The 23,915-nt window shown below is 41.4% G+C and overlaps 1 protein-coding gene across 7 annotated transcripts in view; it reads right to left on the reverse strand.

The window, feature by feature from the left end:
- The window catches only part of HECW2 (HECT, C2 and WW domain containing E3 ubiquitin protein ligase 2), a 352,275-nt gene that overhangs the window by 23,805 nt on the left and 304,555 nt on the right, over positions 1 to 23,915 (reverse strand). For all 7 annotated transcript variants that reach the window (XR_008426201.1, XR_008426199.1, XR_008426200.1 and 4 more), the window contains 7 exons: positions 21,400 to 21,520; positions 19,789 to 19,902; positions 7,892 to 8,044; positions 6,091 to 6,189; positions 2,675 to 2,804; positions 1,553 to 1,699; positions 775 to 889 (listed from right to left, as the gene is read on the reverse strand). Coding sequence is in view for 4 of the 7 variants with exons in the window: in XM_053918895.2 (XP_053774870.1) it covers positions 775 to 889; positions 1,553 to 1,699; positions 2,675 to 2,804; positions 6,091 to 6,189; positions 7,892 to 8,044; positions 19,789 to 19,902; positions 21,400 to 21,520 (879 nt within the window). In the remaining 3 variants the exon portion in view is untranslated. The remainder of the gene's footprint in view (positions 1 to 774; positions 890 to 1,552; positions 1,700 to 2,674; positions 2,805 to 6,090; positions 6,190 to 7,891; positions 8,045 to 19,788; positions 19,903 to 21,399; positions 21,521 to 23,915) is intronic.

Raw genomic sequence — 23,915 nt, forward strand, 5'->3', positions numbered from 1 at the left:
AAGGACTTCCTAACACAACAATAAATTTCAGAACATATATTCTTTCTTTGCTTAAGATTATTAGATAAAACTTTAACTCTGGGTTACCATCAGGTCCCTTTCAAAGTATATTGATTCGGCAATCAAATTGAAATGGCTCTGGTCCCAACTACGAATTGAAAATGTGTACTGATCTGTACAAAGGCCACTTCTCTAAAGCTTCCCAACTGGTGAATTGTCATATGGTGCAGTTTTAAACAGCAGTTCCTCTTTAGTTGGACTTAATGCTTGAAAGTAGAAGGGCTTGTTCAATAAACTTAAATTTTGAGAACCATGTCTTATTCCATTCATGTGTTTCCACTATGAATTACCACTGCTGAGTAGTACAGTTAAATGAAGAAAAACTGTTTGCTTATTAGAATGCACAGAGGGTATGCCTCTTCGAGTTTCAGAATGAAGGTAGAACATAGGTGGAGTTTGAGTTCCCTGGAGCTTTACTACCAACACCATAAAACAATTAATTAGTGTTCTGATGGTCACATTTCTTCACCAACAATTAAGCCTTGTGACATCCTTAGATAGTGTGTAAACAGCCCTTCCTCCCCTTGACAGATGAGGTAACTAGGAAGAGAAGGGAAGGCACCTTGCCCAAGGTCTCAAAGGAGACTGCATGAGACCTGCGATCAGAGGGCAACGTTTTCGCCTGTCCTGGATTCAGACCAGCATGCCGCACCAGCTGCCTCCCTTTAACCTCACACGTAAAATCTAGCCATCTACAAATCAAAAAAATTTCACCTCCTCTGTACTCCGTGTTGTTCCTCCAATCACTTAGGTCTATTTCCGCTGTGCCCGCGATGACCAGTTCTAGTTCTCTTGCATCGAAAACAGATACCAGCCTGGCATCCACCACCTATGGAATAAAGAGAATACAGGGCATGGCTCAAGAACCTGGATAAATCTCAGCTATAATTAAGCCTCATCAGAAAACGAGGGCACAAGGAGTTTGGGGAATACTAGGACTACGGCTACACTCTGTGTGGGTACTTCAGAAACCCCAAAGCTCTCTCCAAATATAAGATACTTTTAGTACAAGGTTGATGAGATTTCCCTCAACAGAATTTGTAATTTATAATTGAGCACTGATTAATCCAGTTTGTTTTTCTCTCTTGAAAAAGATGTAGTGCTTCTACAGAAGAAGCCACGTGGAATGCTTGTGACAACCATTCAGACGCTCAGATTCTATTGTTTTGCGTATCAAGCATGAGATTTGACACATGACCGAAGCGTGAGTAAGACACATGACCGAAATGTGATCAGTAATCATTAAACTGTCAAATGCTATTTGAATTCGGGCCGTTTTGTTCCAATAATCTCTTATAACAGGGCATTAAGATTTTTGTGTGTGTTCTTGAAACATATAGGAAAAAATTATTGGAGGCTCTAAATGGAAAGAGCACCAGTAAACACAGCCAAAGAAAGATGGAAACACAGCCCATGTATCAACTACGGTGAGATGGGCTGTGGCATCGCTGATAGCAGACCGCAGAACCGCACGCCTGCTGACTGCCTTTACCTCGTAGAAGCCACGCACTAAGCTCTCCGTTTGCTGCACGACGCCCCTCTCGATCCTCCACTTCACCATCCTCTCGATGTACTCCTTCTTGTTCTTCTCTGTGACTGGGATATTGGCACCCCCTGGTTTTAATTCTCGCTCGGTAATCTGGGATGAAAAAGCAGAAGGACTGCCCATAACACAATACCCTTGAGAACGCTGCTACCACGGGGAGGCCATGAGGAGCCAGCGCGGGGCCCAGGCGCACACCAAAGCTCAGTAAAAACTGGGCATTAGGCTGATGTCTAAAAGCCTCGGTGCTTAAAAAAGTATATATTCCAAGTGCTGAAGGTTAAGTTTTCAAAATCCTGACTAAACGACAGGATAATTGTTTTAAATGACAATAAATCGGTTCCAGACTCTGGCCCACTACTAGTTTAATATTTGACAAAAACATATTTTCATGAATTCCTTTAGGGTTCAGAATCAACCACATATAGAAAGCCCCTATTTAAGATTTACTGTAAGGAAACAAAATTGCATTCAACTGGACGTTACATTGAGAACTTCTTTTCCAAAATGTGGAACTCAGAAAAGCAACCAAATATTAATGTCTAAAAAAGAATATTACTTACAAACTAGTATACAATTTCTGAAAGAAATCTTTTATGCAACCCTTTCATCAGCTTTGTGAAAAATCAATGTGTTTTCAAACCTTCACCAAAATATTGTTTACTTTCCCTCAGCTTCAAAACAATCAATTTCAGTTCAGAAATAGGAATGAGAGTTAAATACAAATGCTAATTAAGTAATTTAACATTCAATTCTGGGGTAGAATGGGCTTTTTAAAACTGTATTTTAGACAAGACACATTCTAATGTCTTATATGGATATTTTAGTTGGAAATAAAAAGATTACTTACAATACACAGTTATCACAATCTGTAAATGAGAACATCTTAACTTGCAGCTGGCATTCGAATACTTGGCAACCAAGATTATTGTAACTGTGCATAAACCCGGTTTAAACCGCCCAACAAGCCACCAATAAATAGGCATCTGATCTTAGCCACTAAATTAATTCCTCGCCAACCAACAGCCTTCAATTACTGCACTCAGTCACCAGTTATTCCCATACACAGACCTGCCCAAAGACTTCTTCATTCACGGTGAACGTGAGGTCCAGGATGTCATGGATGTCATTGTCTTTCATCCACTGCAAGCTCTGGTGGAATTCTTCATCGAGGTATTCTAAGTCACTCAGGTCACACAGACTAAGATGCCAAACAGACAGAAGTAAACATGTGGGCACGGCTGGGAGCAAAAACCCGGAGTCATGAGGAAAGAAACGAAGAGTTAAAGACAAGAACAAGGTCAACTAAATAGGCCCTGATTTCTAAAATGTTCTTAGTCGAATTCAGTAACCAAATCAATGACATAATTCAGAATTTGGTAGAAAATTTAAAAATCCTGGATATTTATAAAATGCCTTAGGAATCACTCAGTCTGTCTTTCCTTTCAGACACACAGAACTGGAGGTGCAAAGAGTGACAGCCATTGGCAAAGTCACCCAGTTAATGCCAGAGCAGGACCTGGAACTTGGATTGACAACTGTGTCCAGTATTCTTTTGGCTACGTTATACTATCTTAAAGTATTGTTCCCCAAATCAGAAATTCTTTGCATGTTTCTATGCTATACTTTAACTGCCTGCCCCAAAGAACGATATGACCCATGATCATGTGCATCCCCTTCTCCTTCATGATTCTTATTTTCCTGTGATCCTGGAAACAGCAAGCCACAGACTCTCTCTACAATTATAATGGTTTTCTGTAGTTCTCTCCTCTTCTTTTCTTGCTGAGTGAGGATCTACATGAGGTGGAGTTACTATTAGGTAAATGTAAGGTGGTAACATTTGATTTGCTATAGTTGTTTTGAAATTTACTCCCATCACGCCATTTCAAAGGTAATTTTGTTTGGTTCAGTCTAAACATTTAGTAGGCATCAAGTATGTGCCAGATATCTTAACAGCTACTTCTTAAACACTAATTGCCCTGAAGGAGATAATGGGGAGGCAGGCACACAAATTGATAATATAAGGTGATTAGTAATAGACTAGGGTGGGTCACACTTATAATTTGTGCAATTCTTAATAGGTATGTTATACCCCAATTAGAAAAAAGAAAAGGTAAATACAGAGAACTCTGACAACAAACATCAAGGACATTTACTTTGACCTGGAGATTCAGGAAAAGCTTTTTGGTGTAGATGACACCTCTATTAAATTTTGAAGGATGTTTAAAAGCTAGAGAAGTAAAGGGGAATAGATGAAAAGGAGGATAAGGGCAAAGACAAAGGAGAAGAGCAGAACAACATGAACAAACCACAAAGGCATGGAGTATGCAGAATACTCCAAGCCTATTAGCAGGACCAGAGAGTTAACCACAAGAGAATGTCCAGAGAATGAGGCTAGGGGCTGGGAGCAGGCCATTCTAAGCAGCTTCATGATTTAGAACTTACTGAAAGGTTTTAACATAGGGAATAACACAATCAGATGTGAGCTGTGACTTTAAATTATTTCTCTGGAAGTCGCAGTGTATATAGGATTACTTAGAACGAGGGGAGGTATGGTTATTATTAAAGGGTGGAGAACAATTTATAGACCACCACAGTAAGCTGGAAAAAATAAGGGTTTTAATTAGGACACAGTTATAAAAGATGGAGAGGAGAAGATGAATTTAAAAATTATCTAGGAGGCAAACATGCAAATTAGTAAATGGGTTTGTTGGGGGATATAAGGAAAGATATCTAAAATAGGGAATGGCAAATAAACCCGTGTTGCAAGCCATCTTTGGTGAATTGTCAGTCTTGAGGGCTATAGGTTGGAAAAATTCCTGAGGCCACAGCAAGTTCAGCAGGAAACAGTTCCATAAACAATTCGAGAACTCTGTTGTAGGGATGGGGTGGGAGGTGGGGAAGAGCAGGGCACATGTTACGTATTCGCCATTCCTGTTTGAGGGCAATTCCCGATTTCTGACCAGAGTGACTTGAGATACTGGGACCAGGAACTGTAACTGGGCACATGGGAAAAGGTATATTTTTAGGTCAGGGGAAATTGATGAGTCTTGTTTTCACCATGTGGATTTTGACATGCCTGTGAGATATTCGGTGGAATGCTGACTGCTTGAGCCTACAATTCAAGGGAGATGAAAACCGGGAGTACAGATCTGAGAGTCAGCAGGAGAGGGAACAGGGGAAGAGATTTCCCCGTGAGAACACACTGAGCGAGAAAAGAGGGCCAAGAGCGGAAGCTTCAGGGACACTGAGGTGTAAGGGAAGATCAGAGAAGCTCACAAAGGAGACGAAAAAGCAAAGGAGAACAGGGACAGGGTAGCACCATGGAGGTAAGACTCAGATACACGGGTGGGTGCTGGGGTGGTCAACAGGATGAAAAGCAGCAGGTGGTCTGCTAAGATCTAAAAAATATTCCTTAAAAGCTTCCACAGGTTACTGGTAGAGAGAAGCCAGGCACAGTGTGCGGAGGGGGTGTGCCAACAGTTGGTACAGACTACTCCCACAGGGAGCTTGATGCGAAGATGAGAGAGAAGGCGATGCGGTGGGAAGATAGACAATGAGCCAGGGGAACCACAGAAGAGGATGCCCAGTTGCCCAGGGGCCCAGATATCATAAGGGAAGATGGCCAAAGTCTTCCTACTGACCTTCTTAAGAGTCCACTAGAAACACCTTATCTTTTGAGATCTGGGCTTCTGTTTTACAGAAAGCAGGTACGTGGTCTCACTTAGGGAATGAGCTACACAGAACCAAGCACTCATTCTGTGCTTTCTCATTGCAAGTTTGAGCCGCCACCCCCAGAGACAGTTGCCTTCTCTTGTTCAGCCTTGCCAATTACCCCTGATTACAGGACAGGAACTGTTTGCTTTGTATTTTACAGTTATTGCAATCTTCCATTGTGATAACAATGAAGAAAAGTTCTGTGAATGCTAATTGTTCACCTGCCATTATAAATTACTGTCTTGCATATAGGGAGGGTTCAAGAAAAAGATAGGACTGCCCACCTCTAACAAACAAATAAAATAAGACAAAAACAAAACAAAGGAGAATGAAAATGTGAACCAAGAGCAAGCAGTTGAAAGTTTGCATAAAGCAAAATATAAAGTGCATCTCATAACAGATAGGGGGCTGAGTCACCCACACTAACCCACAACTATTCTATTAATAATTGGCATTAATACCACAGGAATTCCAGTGCTCTATTTCAAGTACAATTGTTTTTAAGAAACAAGTGTTGCAACCAATGAGAATAAATTATTTGAATTACAGCAAAACTAAGACACTGGGAGCAAGACAGAAATAAAGGGTCAGACGCAGGAAAAACACAGTACTTATATTTGAAACTGCATTGGTTTCAGACATCTCAACCACTCTTAAGTTTAATAACAACAGATTTGAGGTACCAGGCAGATAAATGGCAATGACTCTTTCTAATAAAGGACATGTTGCAGTCTTGCATGCTAACTCCCGAGCAATAAAAATGCTCTTACATTCTGAGAAGAGCCTTATAGAAGGGCCGTGTGAAGAAGGCATCCAACAAATACTGGTGTATTAGTGCGAGCCCCAGGATCCTACCACTGAACCGGAACCTGCGGAGGAAAAGCACAAGATCACTTACATATCATGGAGCAGTTTCTAAGTAGCTCGACTTGCTTCCTAGAATGCCTTCCAGCTCTAACCATCTAAGTGTCCAAGATTAACTGCCTACTAGGTACATGAGAGGTAGTGTGCACTATAGGCTGTGTCTTCATTAGTCCAACAGTCACACCTACGTGTTGAAGAAATGTGCTTCGCTCCAATTATTCGGAGAGACACTGCTCCACCTTCACCCGTGTCAGTGATGTCCACTATGCAGCACCCCACACGGCCATCAGGAGTTCCCTGTGAGCATGTCAGTGAAATTTCCCCAAACCACTTCTAAGAGACTTTGACAGAATGAGACCAACGATGGTAGGAGGCGTCTTCTAGTTCGTTTGCAACAATATCAGCAGGATTTCTCCGATACAAACCCAGTAGCAATTCCCTTTTGAGAAAATCCCAATCTCAGAGTGAAAAACTTCCTGCCCCTATTCTCCTTCAAATCCCACTTCTGATGATAACTGTCACCGTGCAAGAATTATGCATGTGGACATTTGGGGGAGTTTCCTCATGGGACATTCTGTTCTCTAAAATTTCAAAGCTCAAGTCTATTCTGAATCACTTTGGAAACTTTATTAAATATGTCTGTTATGACTGGATTCTCTGACTTGAGATGGACCCTTATTTTCTCTTTCAAAAGTACGTAAGTTTCTAGGTCTTTGAAAATCTCACGCCTTCCAAGAGCGTAAATCCATCCTGAGGCTCATACTGTCCGTTTGTAATTTTAACATCAGGCAGCCACTTCAGGATTCATGTCCCTCAGCTTTGCTTTCCTTTTTTTCCACTTATGTTAGCATAACGGCAACAGCTATAATTGGGAAGACTCCAAACTGCAGCTAAACGGAAGTTAGTTTGAGAAATAAGTCCTAAAAGTTAATGCCCTCCACCCACCAATATTAACCTCATGACTCAAAGGAATTTTTTCATGAGTCCTACTCTTGTTTTGTCTTTTGTTTTTGTCACTATCAGTGCAAATGAGCAGGAACAAGCAAACAGGGGTTATAAAAGTATTTAAAGTCTATACATGCAGGATTTTTTTTTAAACATAAGGATGTTTGGTAAGAGTGCAATTTGGGATTTTCAGAATAAATAATCCAGAGACAGGAGACCTGTACCAGCTTCCCTTGATGATTTTCTGTGAGAAACTAGAAAAAGGGGCAATCACTGGTCAGAAACTTTAAAAGGCTAATAGGCTAAGTGGCCTCTGCTCTGACCCCATACTCCTGCCCTTCTGTCCTCAGTCACTCCAGGTCCCCCATCCTCTGTCCCTCCCCCAGTGTCAGCCACTCCCCCATGGGCTGCTCTAGAAGTTGTCTGACTCCTGGTCCAGGACTTCCGCCTACTCACCCTGACCCCACCCCAGAGCTCAGGGATGCCCAAAGGTGCAGAGAGGGCTTCGGCGATCCCACTTTCCTTTGATGAAACCTTTTGAATCCTACCCAGCTCACCTGAAATTGGTGTTATGAAACACAATCTATTCTTAGCTCAGAGACTGCCTGTACATATAATTTGACAACAAAAACAAGAGTCAAATGAGATGTTTAATTAAAAATATAATTGTCTCAAGGGAAAAATGTTAAAAATGTGGATTCCTATAAAAACTAATATCACAGAAATCAACAGAATCAAAGTGTTAGGGAAAACATTACTTACCATTCATGGTGATTGTCGACAAAAGCAGACATGGGACTTATTTGTACTGTGTATGTGTCATTGGCTGAATATTCAAATAAGCCATAATATGGGTTAAAGAGTTCTCTGGATACCAGGAAGAAAAACTCTCTGGAAGGTCCACTGTAATCCAGCCTTTTAAAAAATCCACAAAAGAACAATCAGTTATTTTACATATATATATATATATATATTAGTTATTTTATATATATATATATATATATATATCTCCCAGGCACATTTTCTATGGAGCTCAGCTCTCTGTAGAACGTTCATTCCAAGTCTAACTGTTACATTCCAGGACTGTCCAAAACAAACTGAACGATCGCGATTCTTAATCTCATCCATGTCTTGACCCGGAATAGCGAAATGGACATTTTATCTGGAGCACATCCAAAATTAGAGCCACGCATCAGATAATGGATATAACAGGCCCTATGCTAATCATTTCATTGTATAAATACGCATAAAGAGGTAAATAGTTTTAATGTTTGGAATGAGGTTATAAAGAAAGGAGTACAGTGAGACTGCTTTACTTAATCAGGGCAGAACCTGAGGGCTTCAGCTACCTACACCCATGGGACACGGAGTCCTCATGGCTTTCTGAAACATTTTTAAGTGGGGGAAGAGAGAGTCTTTAGTGAATTGGTGAGAGGATATTACAGATACAAGACCCCCTAGGGAGATCAGAGGCAAAAAAAAAAAAAAAAGGAATGATAGGGTTCAAGTGAAAACTTTAAATTATAAAACACCAAGGAAAATTATAGACAAGAAAAATGAGGGTATCTAAAACTTCATAAGGAAAGAATCTGGAGAAGAGGCTGAAACTCTAGCACCTGACCTACCGTGTAAATTCCATTTTGCTTACAAGGACATCAGGGTCAAAGTGAAGTATGAAAAATGACTATGTTAGGTTTGAGGAATGACAAGTGGCTGACAATGCTGGGAGCAAAAAATGCAGTGAAGAGGAGTTCACAACAAGGCAACCTGGTATGTGAAAACGCAAATGAGAAACAGAAAGGACGTCTACCCTCAGATACACGTTCGCACACAGATTCTGAGGGGAAGAAACGCTGACGGGGGAATGAAAGCCATGGAGTAGCTGGGGTGGGAGAATTTCTTAAGACTTCGTTTGTTCACTTTTTTTTTCTCTTATGGAATTTCCTCCGTGGGCCTTACCACATTTTTTTCCAAAAAAAGGAAATCACCTGAGTCTTGCTCAGTGATAGGATTGTGTGATAGGGAAAAGAATCCTATTACAGGTAGAAAATGGAGTTGGGAGACTCCAAGAAAAATAAAATGACGTATGTGTCTGAGTTGAGAGTTTAATAGAATGTACTTGGAACAGACTTCAGCTAGTCACATACTACTTTCTGAATTTTTGCCAGATCTGAATATATATGTACTATTATTTACCTAATATTTTAATTAAATCAACTTTAAATTCACTTGCTTTTTCAATGTAGCCTTGTCTCACACAATATTTATGAAATTATGATTTAACTTTATTTTTTTTCTAATACACGTGAAAAGAAATACATAAATATTTAAATAAAAGCTATCGGTCCACGTAAGAGCTAACGCCATCTCGCACAGCACCAGCCCACACTACACTTTGGGAGACAGAGTGTGGACTGCCAGGAACCGACATGTGCAGAAAATGCAAACACACCAGACTCTCAGGCCCAAAGCAGCACTGAGGTGACATGACGGGAAGCTTCAGAAAATGTGGCTAACAGGTGGCCACCAGGATCAGTGGCACTATGCTCAGATTAACCCTGGGGACTCCCAAAGCAGCACTCTGGCTGCCTCCCAGGTGCGAGGCCACAGGCCGAAGCTCCTCGGGCTGAGACCAAGGCAGCCTCCGGTAGCTCCCAACCACTGTCCTGATTTGATCTCTGACGCCACCAAGAACAAGCAGAGTACATCTTCCATTTGAATGTTCTTCACATACTTAGAGGCTTTCCTTCACGAAATACCCAAGTGCCTATCATGTTTTGGGTACTAATCTAGATGCTAAAGATGTATACTTTTTTGAAAAGTCATTTTCTAAAAGAGCTCTTCTATGTAGCAGTTTCCATATCCCTGGTCTCTTCCCCACCCTGCTGCCTCCCCCCCCCCCCTGAACAGGGCCACTTCCTCCCATCTCCTCTCAAGGAAGGGGTGGGAATTCCCTCTGCTCTGGACACGCTCCAGACTGTCAAAGTCTGACCGGAGGGGTGGTGTCTAATGCTGGTGACAGCCCTTCAAAGTGTGGTCTTGTCAGCACGGAGCTTGCAAAGGGCTCCTGCTCTCTCTTCCTGGACACTATTCTCCATTAATGCAGCTTAAAATCACTGTGCTTGTGCGGTAGCCACTCTGTTGACTCATCCTGAGCTAGTCACCAGCTCAAAGCTTTCACCTGTACTGCTTCAACCCAGGACTCCCCCATCCTGTCTGCAGGTCACTAACTTTTTAAAACCTAAGTACTGGAGTTTACACTCTTTCCTACTAAATTTCACTTTGTGAGATTTAGTCCACGATTCCAGTCTATCCAGATTCCGGTAGATGCAAAACATCTCTCTAAATTTCTTATCCATGGTGGACTCCATCAGCAGATCCTGTGTCTTTCCAGAAACAGAGAGGGCCAGTGGGCAAAGGCAGCTGGGCAGTCTGTCTGTCTGCACCCTCACTGCATGGAGAAGGCGAAGGCCACAGTGGGCATCTGGGCCTTCACACAGGCTTCCTGGCCCCAGGCGGAACGCTCATTACTCCTTACAGCCTACCCTCAGTACATTTTAACTGTTCAAGACTAAAAAAAAAAAATGTTGCTTATAGAGCAGGGTTGGTAATCTATGGCCTGCAGGCCAAATCTGGCCCATCTCCTGGCTTTGTAAATAAAGTTTTATCAGCACACAGCCTTACCCATTTGTTTACGTGTTCTCTGTCTGTGGCTGCTTTCCTATTAAGATGGCAGAGTTGAGTGCTGGGACAGGGAATGCATGGCCTGCAAAGCCTAAAATATCTACTATCTAGCCCTTTTCTGTACAAGCTTGCCAAGCTCTGTTACAGTTGAAAGTGGGACGAAAATGCTATTTTATTAAAATACCTGGCTGACTATAAATCCTTTTCCTTAATGAAGATCACTTCAAGGAAACGTAAAATGACTGCAGTATCCTAAGGTGTATGTCTCCTCAGGGAGTGGTCATAACCGCGTGTGAGAGCATGAATGAGTGACCCGAGCTTTGCAGGGGACTCAGACACAACCCAGGCAAACAGTGGTGATGGTCACAGTTGAAATATGAACCAAATACTTTATGAGGTCACTATTCTCACAAAGAGACAACCTGTATAAGTAAAATGGCTTTTTTTAGCTGCTTAAAATTCAACTGTGGTATTCAGTTAGAAATAGATTTTCTTTGAGCTGCAACTCTCTGTGTTTAATAATAATGCACTCACCAGAGTGTATTATAATTATCTGTGTGTCTGCCTCCTCTATAAACACCATACTGAGGGCAGGGACTACGTCGTTCTGATTTTTGTATCTGAAGTACTTAGCCTAATACAGTAGGTGCTCCATATACGTTGCTGAATCAGTGAGTGGAGCTCCAAACTTGTCAGTTGGCATCTAGCACAGTGAATCCTTTTGTACAAGTTTTCCTTCGCATGGCATATTGATTCGATGACATTAACAGGCTATGCCAATCCCTTCCTCCATTTGCAAATATTGTCTCAAGGTGCTTAGAAAGCCAGGTGCTTGTCATTTTCAGGCACAATACCACCTAATACGGTGGTAGCGAGTGTTAAAACAACAAAGGTGGACCTCACTGATTGGTTCCTTTATTATGATAATAGCTGAATCTGGCTTACAATAGCATGAATGTTCCCTGAGCAGTTAAGATGAAAAGTAAAACTCCTTTTTTTTACACCCAAGAGAAAACAAAACTAACAGTTCCTCTAGGAGGAAAATGTATCTTCCTCAACTGGGCAGGTTTTCATCTGCTGTTTTTTTTTTAACTCTAGCAGCACTGATGGAGTCAATCTAACACCGAGAGTTTCTGAAGTTGGATTTGATTACAATCCAAAACTCTCCGAGAGCAGGTTGTAGGTTACAAATTACATGTGTCTACCTAATCCAGTAAGACATGTCCCAGCAGATCACCTCGTGCGTGTGCTTCCTGTGATGTCTTAGCAACCTCGTCCATACAAAGAGTTAATATGACTCATATCACAGGATCATTTGTTACATTCCTGTTTTGCCAGTTAGGTTGGTTCCACAGCTAAAGGCTTGGCACTGAAACACAGAAACTCTGGACAACGGGTGTGTAGCCACACAACAGCTGCCGGTGAGGGCATTTCCGAATGAGCACAGATGTCCTTAGGGTGCCAGTGCAGTTTTGAGCCCCTCGAAGTGCTGATATAGCATTATAAACACCACCACGTTGACAGGCCAACACCATCCGACTTGTCAGTGGCAACTGATATCTGTTAAATTACTTTCCTTCTCCTGCATGTTCAAGTAAAAATCGCTGAAAACAAAGTATTCCAACGGAAGCAGAGTATAAGATGAAAGACGATGGCTTTGGGAAGTCACACCATCATTTCCCACAAGTTCTGTGGAGGACAGAAAGCTCTGCTCTCTTACGAGCTGGGTCAGACCCACGTGGCCTGTGCACCCGCTGATTCACCTTCACATATTTATAGCAGCAAGGCATCGGTTCTCCAGCTACTTAGGAAGGCGTCGTGGGTGAGTAAGGAATTTTGTGAGCAATTAACAAGGCAAGCAAAGTCTTACCCAGTGACACCAAGCCTAAGCCCAGATACAGAAGCACCTTCTTCAGCAAGGTTTGGGTTACTTAGCTTATTCTGCAAATGCCTTTTTTTGGAAGAAAAGCAGCATCATTAAGCTGAAGCTTTACAGACTTCTGAGAAATAAAGGTCACGCTCAGAATCCACACAACTTCTAAGAAGGATTACACCAGTCCAAAGCAAGAGCTGCTGGTTATTTTAGAAGCAGGGACACAAAACTTTCAGATCTTACCCTCCCTGGTTTCGTTTATTTGCCTGTCTGAGGAGCAAGGTCACAGACACAGCTCATCTGTCCTTAACCCCTAAGCTACAACTGTTTGCACACATCTCCTCCCTAGTCCAAGGGTGGCTTTGCAAGACAGGTGATTGACGTCACATAGATGGCACCTTACATATAATGAACTCATTCTTTCTTAAAGAAAGGAGCCTTTTACAGAGTCCACAGTGGAGGAAAAAGAGGTGAGGCAATCGCAGTGTAAACATCCTCTCTCCACCAAGGCCATTGTTTCCTTACTGTCTGGGGTACTACCAAGTTAATGGCCCAGGAGGCCTTATCAGAACACACAGTCTACCTTGCTGACTTCGGACACCACACAACTTTAGTTGCTAGGACTTTTAATTCAGAAGAAAATGACACGCTGGAGGCTATCAGTGCTCCACTGGCCCCCTTCCTAAAGAAGCAACTTCTAGGCAGACAGAGCCTGCCCGACAGAAGCAACGATGGCATGCAATTCCTCACCACATTCTGTGGAGATGACTCAGTTTCCAGCCATGCCACCACTGCTGACAGCCACTCCTCCCCACTTCGCAAGACCAGATAACCAAATTACACTGGGGGTGGAAATTTTAATGACGAGAACAAAACCTCCAGCTCTGACCAAATTAAGTCACAGTGGTTTGCTTAGAAACTGCTTACTTTTGATAAAAAGCCAAGTATAACATGAAGTGTTATTTTAGCAAGAAGCATTAATAGGTCTTGGATTATTCTTGTATTTTTTAATTAATATAGGCATCGCCAATATTCGGTGATTAATTCTACCTCACATGGAATTTGTAGTTAGCCTTTCTGACTATAAATGTTTCCATCATTTTTCTTGCCTCAGTTATTTCATTTCAGAAACAGGATATATACAGGGTTTCAGACCTCTGCAAAGAAACAGCTTAAAGCAGAGCTAAAGTCTCTCTGTGAATCTGCTAATTCACACCTTTTGGAGTGCAGGCAATTGCATTATTCTTTTTTAAAATTTTTTTATTGAATTTTCCAGGCTGGCATTGGTTAGTAAAATTATATAGACTTCAAGTGTACAGTTCCATAATACAACAACCATACGTTGTGTTGTGTGCTCACCAAGCCGAGTCAGGTCCCCTTCTGTCAGCATTTACCCCTTTACCCTCTCCTCCCTCCCACCTCCTTTCCCTCTGGCAATCACCATACTGTTGTCTGTGTCTATGAGGGTTTTTTCTTTGCTTAATACCTTCAACTTTTTCGCCCAGTCCCCCAAGCCACCTCCCCTCTGAGAGCTGTCATTCTGTTCTCTGTATCTATGAGGCTGTTTCTATTTTATGTGTTAGTTCATTTTGTTCATTAGATTCCATATATGAGTGAAATCATACGGTAGTTGTCTTTCCCTGACTGGCTTATTTCACTTAGCATCATACTCTTCAGGTCTATCCATGCTGTTGCAAAAGGTAAGATTTCCTTCTTTTTTCGGCCAAGCAATGCTCTATTGTATAAATGTACCACAGCTTTTTATCCACTCATTTACTGATGGGCACTTGGGTTGCTTCCAAACCTTGGTGATTGTAAATAATGCTGCAATGAACATAGGTGTGCATATACTTTTGAATTAGTGTTTTGGGTTTCTTCAGATACATTCCCATAAGTGGAATCACTGGGTCATGAGGCAATTCTATTTTTACTTTTCGGGGTATCTTCATATGGCTTTCCACAGTGGCTGCACCAGTCTCCATTCCCAACAACAGAGCACTAGGGCTCCTTTTCTCCACATCCTCGCCAGCACTTGCTTGTTGATTTATTGATGATAGCCATTATGACAGGTGTGAGGTGATATCTCATTGTGGTTTTAATTTGCATCTCTGTAATGATTAGTGACATTGAACATTTTTTCATACGCCTATTGGCCATATGTATGTCCTCTTTGGAGAAGTATCTACTCGGGTCTTTTGCCCATTTTTAAATTGAATTGTTTGGTTCTTTAGTGTTGAGTTATGTAAGTTCTTTACAACTTTTGGGTATTAACCACTTATCAGATGTATCATTGGTAAATATATTCTCCCATTCAGCGGGCTTCCTTTGCTATGCAAAAACTTTTTCATCTGATGTAGTCCCATTTGTTTATATTTTCTTTTGTTTCTCTTGCACAAGGAGACATAGCAGAAAAAATGTTGCTATGCGAAATGTCTGAGATTTTACTGTCTATGTTTTCTTCTAAGATTTTTATGGTTTTGAGTCTCACATTTAAGTTTATGATCCACTTTGAGTTTATTCTTGTGTACAGTGTAAGAAGGTGGTCTAATTTCACTTTTTGTATGTATCACTCCAATTGTCCCAACATCGTTTATTGAATAGACCGCCTTTGCCCCATTGTAAGTTCTTGCCTCCTCCATCAAATATTAATTGACCATTAAGGCATGGGTTTTTTTTCAGGGCTTTATTCTGTTTCATTATCTATGTGCGTGTTTTTATGCCAGTACCATGATGTTTTGATTACTATGGCCTAGTAGTATAGTTTAATATCAGGTAGTATGATTCCTCCCACATTGTTCTTCTTTCTCAAGATTGCTGTGGTTATTCAGGGTCTTTTGTGGTTCCAATATAAGTTTTTGGAATATTTGTTCTAGTTCTGTGAAATATGCCATTGGTGTCTTGACAGGAATTGCACTGAATCAATAGATTGCTTTGGGTAGTATGGATATTTTTTTAAGATTTTTATTTATTTATTTTTAGAGAAAGGGAAGAGGAGGGAGCGAAACATTGGTCTGTTGGCTCTCCTGACCAGGGACCGAAGCTGCAACCCAGGCACGTGCCCTGACCGATGATCAAACTAGTGACCTTCATCTTTGCAGGATGACACCCAACCAACTGAGCTGCACCAGTCAGGGAGGGTGGTATGGATATTTTAATGATGTTAATTCTCCCTATCTATGAACATGGTCTGTTCTTCCACTTGTTTGTACCTTCTTCAATTTCTTCAGTGTTTTATAATTTTCCAAGTACAGGTCTTTTACATCCTTGGTTCAATTTATTCCTGGATATTTTATTTTTGATGCAATTGTAAATGGGACTGTTTTCTTAGTTTCCCTTTCTGGTAGTTCATTATTGGTGTATAAAAATGCAACTGATTTCTGGATATTTATTTTGTATCCTGCTACTTTACTGCATTCATTGATCAGTTCTAGCAGTTTTTTGTTAGAATCTTTAGGGTTCTCTAACAGATGCATTATTCTGAAAAATGAATCCCTCTCTCTATATACCCCAGCTAATCCATTATAAATAAAGATCTTAATTATGACAAGAAGAAAATATGATCAGTGAGATGGTATTAATAAGAATTTCAAGTATTATTCATCATAGATCATATAATGCTGACATTAGCAACATAAAATACTCTGTATGTAGCAATACATCTACTAATTTGGACTTTCCAGAGAAATAACTCTATCCATTTACTTACTTTACCAACCTCAAGTGCAAAAGAAATTACCTTGGTGACAGTCAGTTATTAGACACCAAGGAAATAAGAAAAGTTATTCAAGGAATCATTTCCTAAATCTCCTCAAATCCTGACTATATGTTTTCTTTTAACATGTTTTACTTTAGAATGGTTTTTGATTTACAGAAAAGTTTCAAAGATAGTATGAGGAATTCTTGTATCCCTCATACTCAGTTTCCCTCTTATTAATATCCCATATTAGTATAGTGGATTTATTACAATTAGTGAACCAATATGGATATGTTATTTTTAACTAAAACCCATACTTTATTCAGATTTCCTTAGTTTTTACCTAACAGTCTTTTTCTGTCCCAGGATCCCATCCCAAATGCCGTATTATATTTAATTGCCATGTTTCCCTAGGGTCCTCTTGGCTATAACAGTTTCTCAGACTCCTCTAATTTTTGATGACCTTGACAGTTCTAAGGAGTACTGCTCAGGTATCTTGCAGGGTACCACTCAGTTTGGATTTGTATGATGTTTTTCTCACTATTAAACTGACACTATGGTTTTTTGGGGAAGAAAGACTGAAGAAAGTACACTGCCATTCTCATCGCTCATATCAAGGGTACATACTATCAACATGCTATATCCCTGTTGATTTTTTAACCTTGATCACCTGGCTGTTTGTCAGGCATCTCCACTGTGGACTTCCTCACTGTACGGCAGCATCTGGAAGAAGGTCAGTATGTACAACCCACAATTAAAGAGCAGGGAATTGCACTAAATTACTTGGAAATCTGCACAGATGGTTTGTCTACTCTCCTCTATTTATTTATTCAATCGTGTTTTTATGTGAGTATAGAGATTTATTTTATACCTCAGGCTACAATTTCATACTACTTTATTTGTTTTCTCGTTGTTCCAATCACTCCAGCTTTGACCACTGGGAGTGCTTTCAGCTGGCTCCGTGTCCCCTTGACACCGACTTTTTGAGAACGACCTCACTCTCTGGCACTACGAGATCCTTCGGGCTGCTTCTCGTACACTTCCTGCCCAGTCCTAGAATGAGCCACTCCTTCAAGGAGGCCTACTTCCTTTTATTGAAGAATGATATTGGAAACCAAGATCTGGCCACTGCTGCCGTGTGTTTTTAATACCTTTTACTATAGCTGGACATGAAGAATTTACCAAATGACACATTTCAAGGGCATTAGAATTAATGAAGGGAAAGGGACAGAAAACTTCAAGCTCCATTTTTATCGTTCCATTGAAAACTTAGGCAGCTTTTCACTTTGGGTATTTATTATAATCCAGAAAGAAATATTCTGGTCTTTAAGTTTACTGCGATAGAATGAATATATTTGAGAAGGTGGCAAAGGCTAAAAGAGCTTCTTAATTTTATGTTGTTTTTAGGTTTCTATTTTTCAGCAAGTGTACTGTGCTAATCTTTGAAAACAGTATATGTATTCTCAATGCCTAGTGGCACAATAAAGCCTATATCTAATAATCTGTACATATGATGTTGGTATGATAAAGCCACGAGGCCAGAAATTATCTAGCCCTACTCCAGCTTCAGTAAGCTATATGATCTTATTAAGAGATCACTTCTGATGACTGAAGCCTTACCTCAAAATATCCTCACTCTTATTTTCCCTCTGGGGTTAGAGGTAGGAGACAGGTGATAAAATCAAGAAGCATTTGGACATTAGTGGCAATCAAATACGGAGATATCAAGCCCCACTCAGCCTGGGCCTCCTCCTGGGAACAGATGGCATCAATCCAGATCATAGGGAAACCACATTAGGATGATCAAACACGATAAGCATCTGTTCCATTCAAACTTAAGTTCTAGGGCTCCCAAAGACTCTCCCCTACACCTCTGAGATCTCGACAAACTGTGGTCCAACAATGCAGGAAGGCAGCTGCAGTTCTGGGGGAGGAGAAGCATCCTCATTCAGACCAGACCAATTAGGTCAGGAAATACTTGGCATCCCATGCATACCTGTGATTAGGCTACAAACATTTGTCCTCGTTTTCACTGGTGCACCTACATCTTTAAGCCAATTAACATCGGCTAGAGGTCCATTAAGGCATGTCAGTAATGAAAGGCTCAAGTCCCAGGCAAGCTTCTGTTCAGCTTTGTCACACTATATTGCTTTACCACGTAATGCTTTACTTTAAGCTAGCCATAGCTGGGGGACTACACAACAGTACATGTGAAGAGCAGAAGTTATTAGGCACTATTGAGATAGTGAAGAGATGCATGGGTAGGAAAAACTTCAGACAGACCAGAGTTCAGGAGTTTTGCTTCCATCCCAGGGGTAGTCCGAAAGTACTGAGAGAAAGACTGAGACCTCGTTGGGACTCTCAACCTCAGGTTCTGTGAGAACCTGGTTCTGTCAGCACGTGCAAGTTGTTTTATGCTTTGGAGCCTCCATTTCATGAACCATATACCCAATGGTTAAACTTTTTGGGTATTACTAGTATGATTCCACATGGTTCCATCATCTAGCACAGTTTATTCCTGGGCATGACTGAGAGCAGCAGTGTTGAAATAATCCAAATCAACGGAACAAGAAGACAACCAGAGTTCCGGCCACTGTGTGACATTTTTTTTTAAATTCACTCTAGTGGTGGCTGGGTTACACAGAAGGTAGTGAAACTCAAAACCCTCACCTGAAATGAGGAAAGAGGAAGGGGTCTGGGAGACACGAGAGCTGTCATCTTCTCAAGTGTTATATAACAGCTGCCCCGTCTATTTGGGTGCAATAAACACTGTGGGAGTCTTCACTCCATTTCCTAACCCTCACCCATACGAGCACACTCACGGAAGAGTCACAGAGGGTTGGAGGCTTTTGATTACAGCAGGTAGTTATTTTGGCAGGTGTGCTACCATGCCAAAAAGAGAGAAAAGCTGGGGTCAGAGAAGTAAGAACCAAGACCCAAGAATTTCTGCTGTGGAGGCTTCCTGGTAGAACAGCAGGATTCTAATTGGTGACTCTGAAACTGAGTTTATTTAACGCGTGAAGCACATTCTACTTTGCACCCCAGTGCAAACGAATAAGATCACAGAAGCTAATATGATTGCATTTAGGAATGACTGCATTCCTTGGTTTTTTAACTCAAAGTCCCCTTTTCCTTTTAAGAGAGAATTAGAGAAGAAACCAAACCAAACCAAACTCTGCTATCAAAAATGATCTACAGTTACAAGTCTTTACCAAAGAATTTCTAGGCCAAATGATTGAAAAACCAGAGAAAGCTTTTTTAAAGCAAGCCGAGAGGTTGCAGTACATGAGAACAGCATTTCCTGCCAGAAGGATTTCCTGTTTCAGGCAGCCGCAGCGCGGATGTGGTGAAACATCCGCCCAGCAGTCACAGCCTGTACTCCGCAGGCCACTTCTCCGTGCTACTCACCCTTCCTCCCCGACGAAGGTGACGTACAGCTTATTTCGCTGCAGATCTTTTCGGGAGTAGCCCATGATCTGATTAAAAGCATCTTCGAGTAAGTGATCTCTTCTGATAATTAACCTGTCCATAAGGAGACAATTTGAAAAATACAGATTACTTCCTAATCCTTATCTTTCTAGAACTGGGGCTTGCCATTTCATTTGCATTTACCATAACTAACTAGGCGAGAAGGAGTGACTTAATGTCATTGCTATCTGCCACAAAGAATACATTTGTCTTTAACTCATAACAGCCTTGGCAACTGTTACCTAAGAGAATCATTGGTAAAGAGCCCCACCTACGACCTGTGAAACAATCTGAGAGGCCTTTCTGAATGGTCAAATCGATGTATCCAAAGAGGTTAAGAAACATCACAGGTACAACACTTCTGTTTAGTAAAGGAAGAACAGCCCTATGAGGTCACGTTTGAAGCCTGAATGCACCTAGGCAAGGAATTCAATTACTAGGTACCTAGAGAGATGACCGGCAGAACAAGGAGGAAAAAAAAAATCTCAGTGTCCTCTGAAGCAGAGGAGCTTATAATTGTGCTTAATTTAATTTTTAAATTAGGTGAATCTCGAGATTACCTAAGTGACAGATACTAATGACTGACACTTGTGGCCAATTAATCCACTTGTCATAATAATAAAGACAGCCTTAAGCAGGTATCACTTAAGTTTGCCTTTAGTGAAAATAGTCATGGAAAGGGAGATAATACGGAGGCCAAAGGATGAAAGCTTGATCGTCAAGGCCTTTGGAAGAGAAGCGCCAGGAAGGTAAAGCTCTGAGAGGTGTGGTATTTGGGCAGGCAGAAGTTTTCTGAGGGTGACGCAAGTGGAACCTGTGAGTTTAATCAAGCAAGCCCTCTGTGTGGGGTGGTGAGCTGTGGGGCTGTTGGGCTGTTCCCCAGACCTTCTCTCAGGAACCCCAGAACATGACAGAACCATCGTAGAGACGCTCTCCTCTGTCCTCTCTCAGGTGGCACAGCGATCTCTAGTGGGGGCACGGCACAGGGGTGGAGGTGGGGATAAAGGGGGCAGTAGGGGTAAGTAGAAAATGAAAATAATTCTGACCACACATCATGAGGATGTTTCAATTTCCCCATTTAAGTGGAGGTGGGTGAAGACAGGCAGACACACATCCATGGCATATTCTGTTGCCCAAGTGAAGTTTATCGCACAGAACGAAACAGAGCTGAACACGGTCCCTACACTCAGCTCAGGTCAGTAGACAGTGATGCGCAAGATGGGACGTTGTGGCAGCCTAACATCTAACAAATATACTCTCAGCCAGCAAAGGTGTTTTTCAGGAGAAATAAATGAATCAGCTTTTAATTTTTCCTAATTTTTTTACATACAATGTGGTAGTTTCTTTACCATTTGTTTTAAAACCGTAATCTTAATTGTGCTTAATTCCAGAACCATGTTCTTTACGGTGCTGCAATTTGCAGACACCAAAATAATTATGCCAACTAAAACAAAGATGGTTGTCCCAAATCACAGTCAAATTCTGCATTCCCAAGTGCATCCCATCCCTTCACCATCTACAAATCCTGTGGTTTGTTTCACTTTGACTTACTTTAATTTCCCTGGGCCTTGTCCATATCCTTTAGTCTCTAACTTCCTGTAGAAGTTCCTTAGTTTGGCTTCAAAGTCCCGCTTGTAAGGGGCTGGAGCCCGGGCATTGGCACGCTGTGTACCTACAGCAACCACAGAAAGAAGAGAATGTGGACTTGTGCAATGTGCTGATGTTCATAGTATCACCATGAGAAAATCATCACCAGGGAGCTGAGGCCAGAGTTCACGAGTAAAAGGAGGCAATGCATCTAGTTCCTGCAGCTTTCAACTGTCCAAGTTAAAGACTAATCCAGAGCTTAACCAGGGTCTTATGAGATGTCTTCTTTGTGGCATCTTGGTTGAAAAGAACAAAGCTGTTCCAATCGTTACGATGGTGCCATGCGTTAGTCAAGTATGTTCTCCTTTTCAGTCCAGACTAATGAGTCAAACAGGGTTACTCATGTCTAATGGTAACTGTTGAGGGTGGAATAGCTTTGCTTGCTGCTGAGGTGATATCATGGCAATTAGACAGGAAGTTACAATGTGAAAAGTATGTGGTGTATAAAGCAGGAATAGTGAGTTTCCAGACTTTATGGAAAACCTACAAAAACTTCTTTTAGATATGCACATAACTAAGAACTACTTCAAACACATAATTACATCCATTTTTTATTGTAAGGTAGAATAATCTTGATATAAAAACAGAATTCAGCCCTGGCTGGTATGGCTCAGTGGATTGAGCGTGGGCCTGCAAACCAAGGGGTTGCCGGTTTGATTCCCAGTCAGGGCACATGCCTGGATTGCAGGCCAGGTCCCCAGTGTGGGGCGTGTGAGAGGCAACCACACGTTGATGTTTCTCTCCCTCTCTTTCTCCTTCCCCTCTCTCTAAAAATAAATAAATAAAATCTTTTTTAAAAACCCAGAATTCAGACACAATTGCAGAAGGCATATGTCCCTTGGTTCCACAAAGAGTGCATAATGTTCTATATGTCACTTTCTTCATAGGTGCCAAGGACCATGATCATCTACAGATTATCTAAATTTTTTTTATATTTCATCATATGACAAGTATCATTAATGAAATGTAGAAGTAACAGTTCCTCTTTCCATAGAGAAATCTGGCTTTGGGTCACAAGGTGACTAACCAGCAAGCTGGGATACAAAACAGATGATGAATATGGATATCAGACCCAGAGCCATGACAGAAACATTAAATATTTCACAACACAATGGAAGAAGCCAGAAAACAAAAATTTTGAAGTGCATTGCTTATACACCATGTAAGCTCATTAAATATGTCTTGAATGAATGGATAAAAGTCGTTATTCATTGCTAATACTGTGTTAGGTTCAACAACGGATGCTCTAAATGAGTAAGGCAGGGTTCATGAGGTGCACATCTTGGTTGGGAAGATAGAAATAAAACATATAAAACAGAATAATTAAGTCCTAAACTAGATGGCGAAGAAGGTATAAAGCAGAGGGGATAAAATTAGTGCCCTGGGGCTGGGCCCAGACCTACTGATCTATTTTGTCTGCCATAAAATCATTTTTAAAGATTTTAAATTAACTTTCAACATTTAAACATTAGGAGATTTCAAGTAAAAAAAAATCATTATTTTCTTTTGAAAATGATTTGAAAGCCCTCGAAACAACTGGCTTGCATTTTCCTGGGGCCACGGCGGGCAGCTGCTCCCTGAAACACAGTGCGTGCTCTCCCCTGGGCCGCAGCCACTGAAAGGCACGGCTGCAGGCTCCCCTGGGTATTTGCATTTGAGATCAGTGTTATAGAAAAGTGAGAGTAAAGGAAGATAGGTGGAGAGCAAAATGAAGAGACTTTAGGAAGCAGGCTCTATTGGAACCAGGCCTTGTAAACAAGAGAATCTATATTCCATGCTGGCCCGCACAGCAAGAGTTAAATAAGCTTCGCATGCCTGTTCAGAAGACACTGAGGAAACCCCGCTCACACAGAGCAGAGGGGGCGTGCTGGGGAGTAGGTGGGGAATTTAGCAGCCAGGAGGCTGGAGCCAAATTATGAGAGGAATTTTAAAAAACATCACTGAGGAGATTGGGCATGATGCAGTGAGCAGTAGGACAACTATAGCTTCTTAAGCAAGCAAACAACATGTATTATTTGAGAAACGATTTTCAGAGTGTGTTGAGTGGATTAAGGGAGGCAAGGAGAAAAGACTGCAGGGCAGAGACTCAGTTAGGGGTAGCTGCAGCAATAGAAGCCTGGGGCATGGATGAGGACTAGACTTCAGAGCGGTGACTCAGAGAAACATTTACAATGTGAGATAAGAATTGATAACAGTGGGTAAGTACAGAAGAGAAACAGGAAGCTCTCAGTGGTAATGCAAAGTTTTTAGAACAATACCAATAGCCGTCATTGGTTAAGGGCCTGCTATGCACTAGCGACCATGCATTTTACACAGAGGATCTTGGGGAATCCTCACAGGTCTGTGAAGCAGGCATTATCAGGATCACCAATCAACACTGCGCCACTGTGTAACTAAGGAAACTGAAGTCATGTGCCAGT

The sequence above is a fragment of the Desmodus rotundus genome, chromosome 2 (genome assembly GCF_022682495.2).
Source record: "Desmodus rotundus isolate HL8 chromosome 2, HLdesRot8A.1, whole genome shotgun sequence".
NCBI classification, from domain to species: Eukaryota; Metazoa; Chordata; class Mammalia; order Chiroptera; family Phyllostomidae; genus Desmodus; species Desmodus rotundus.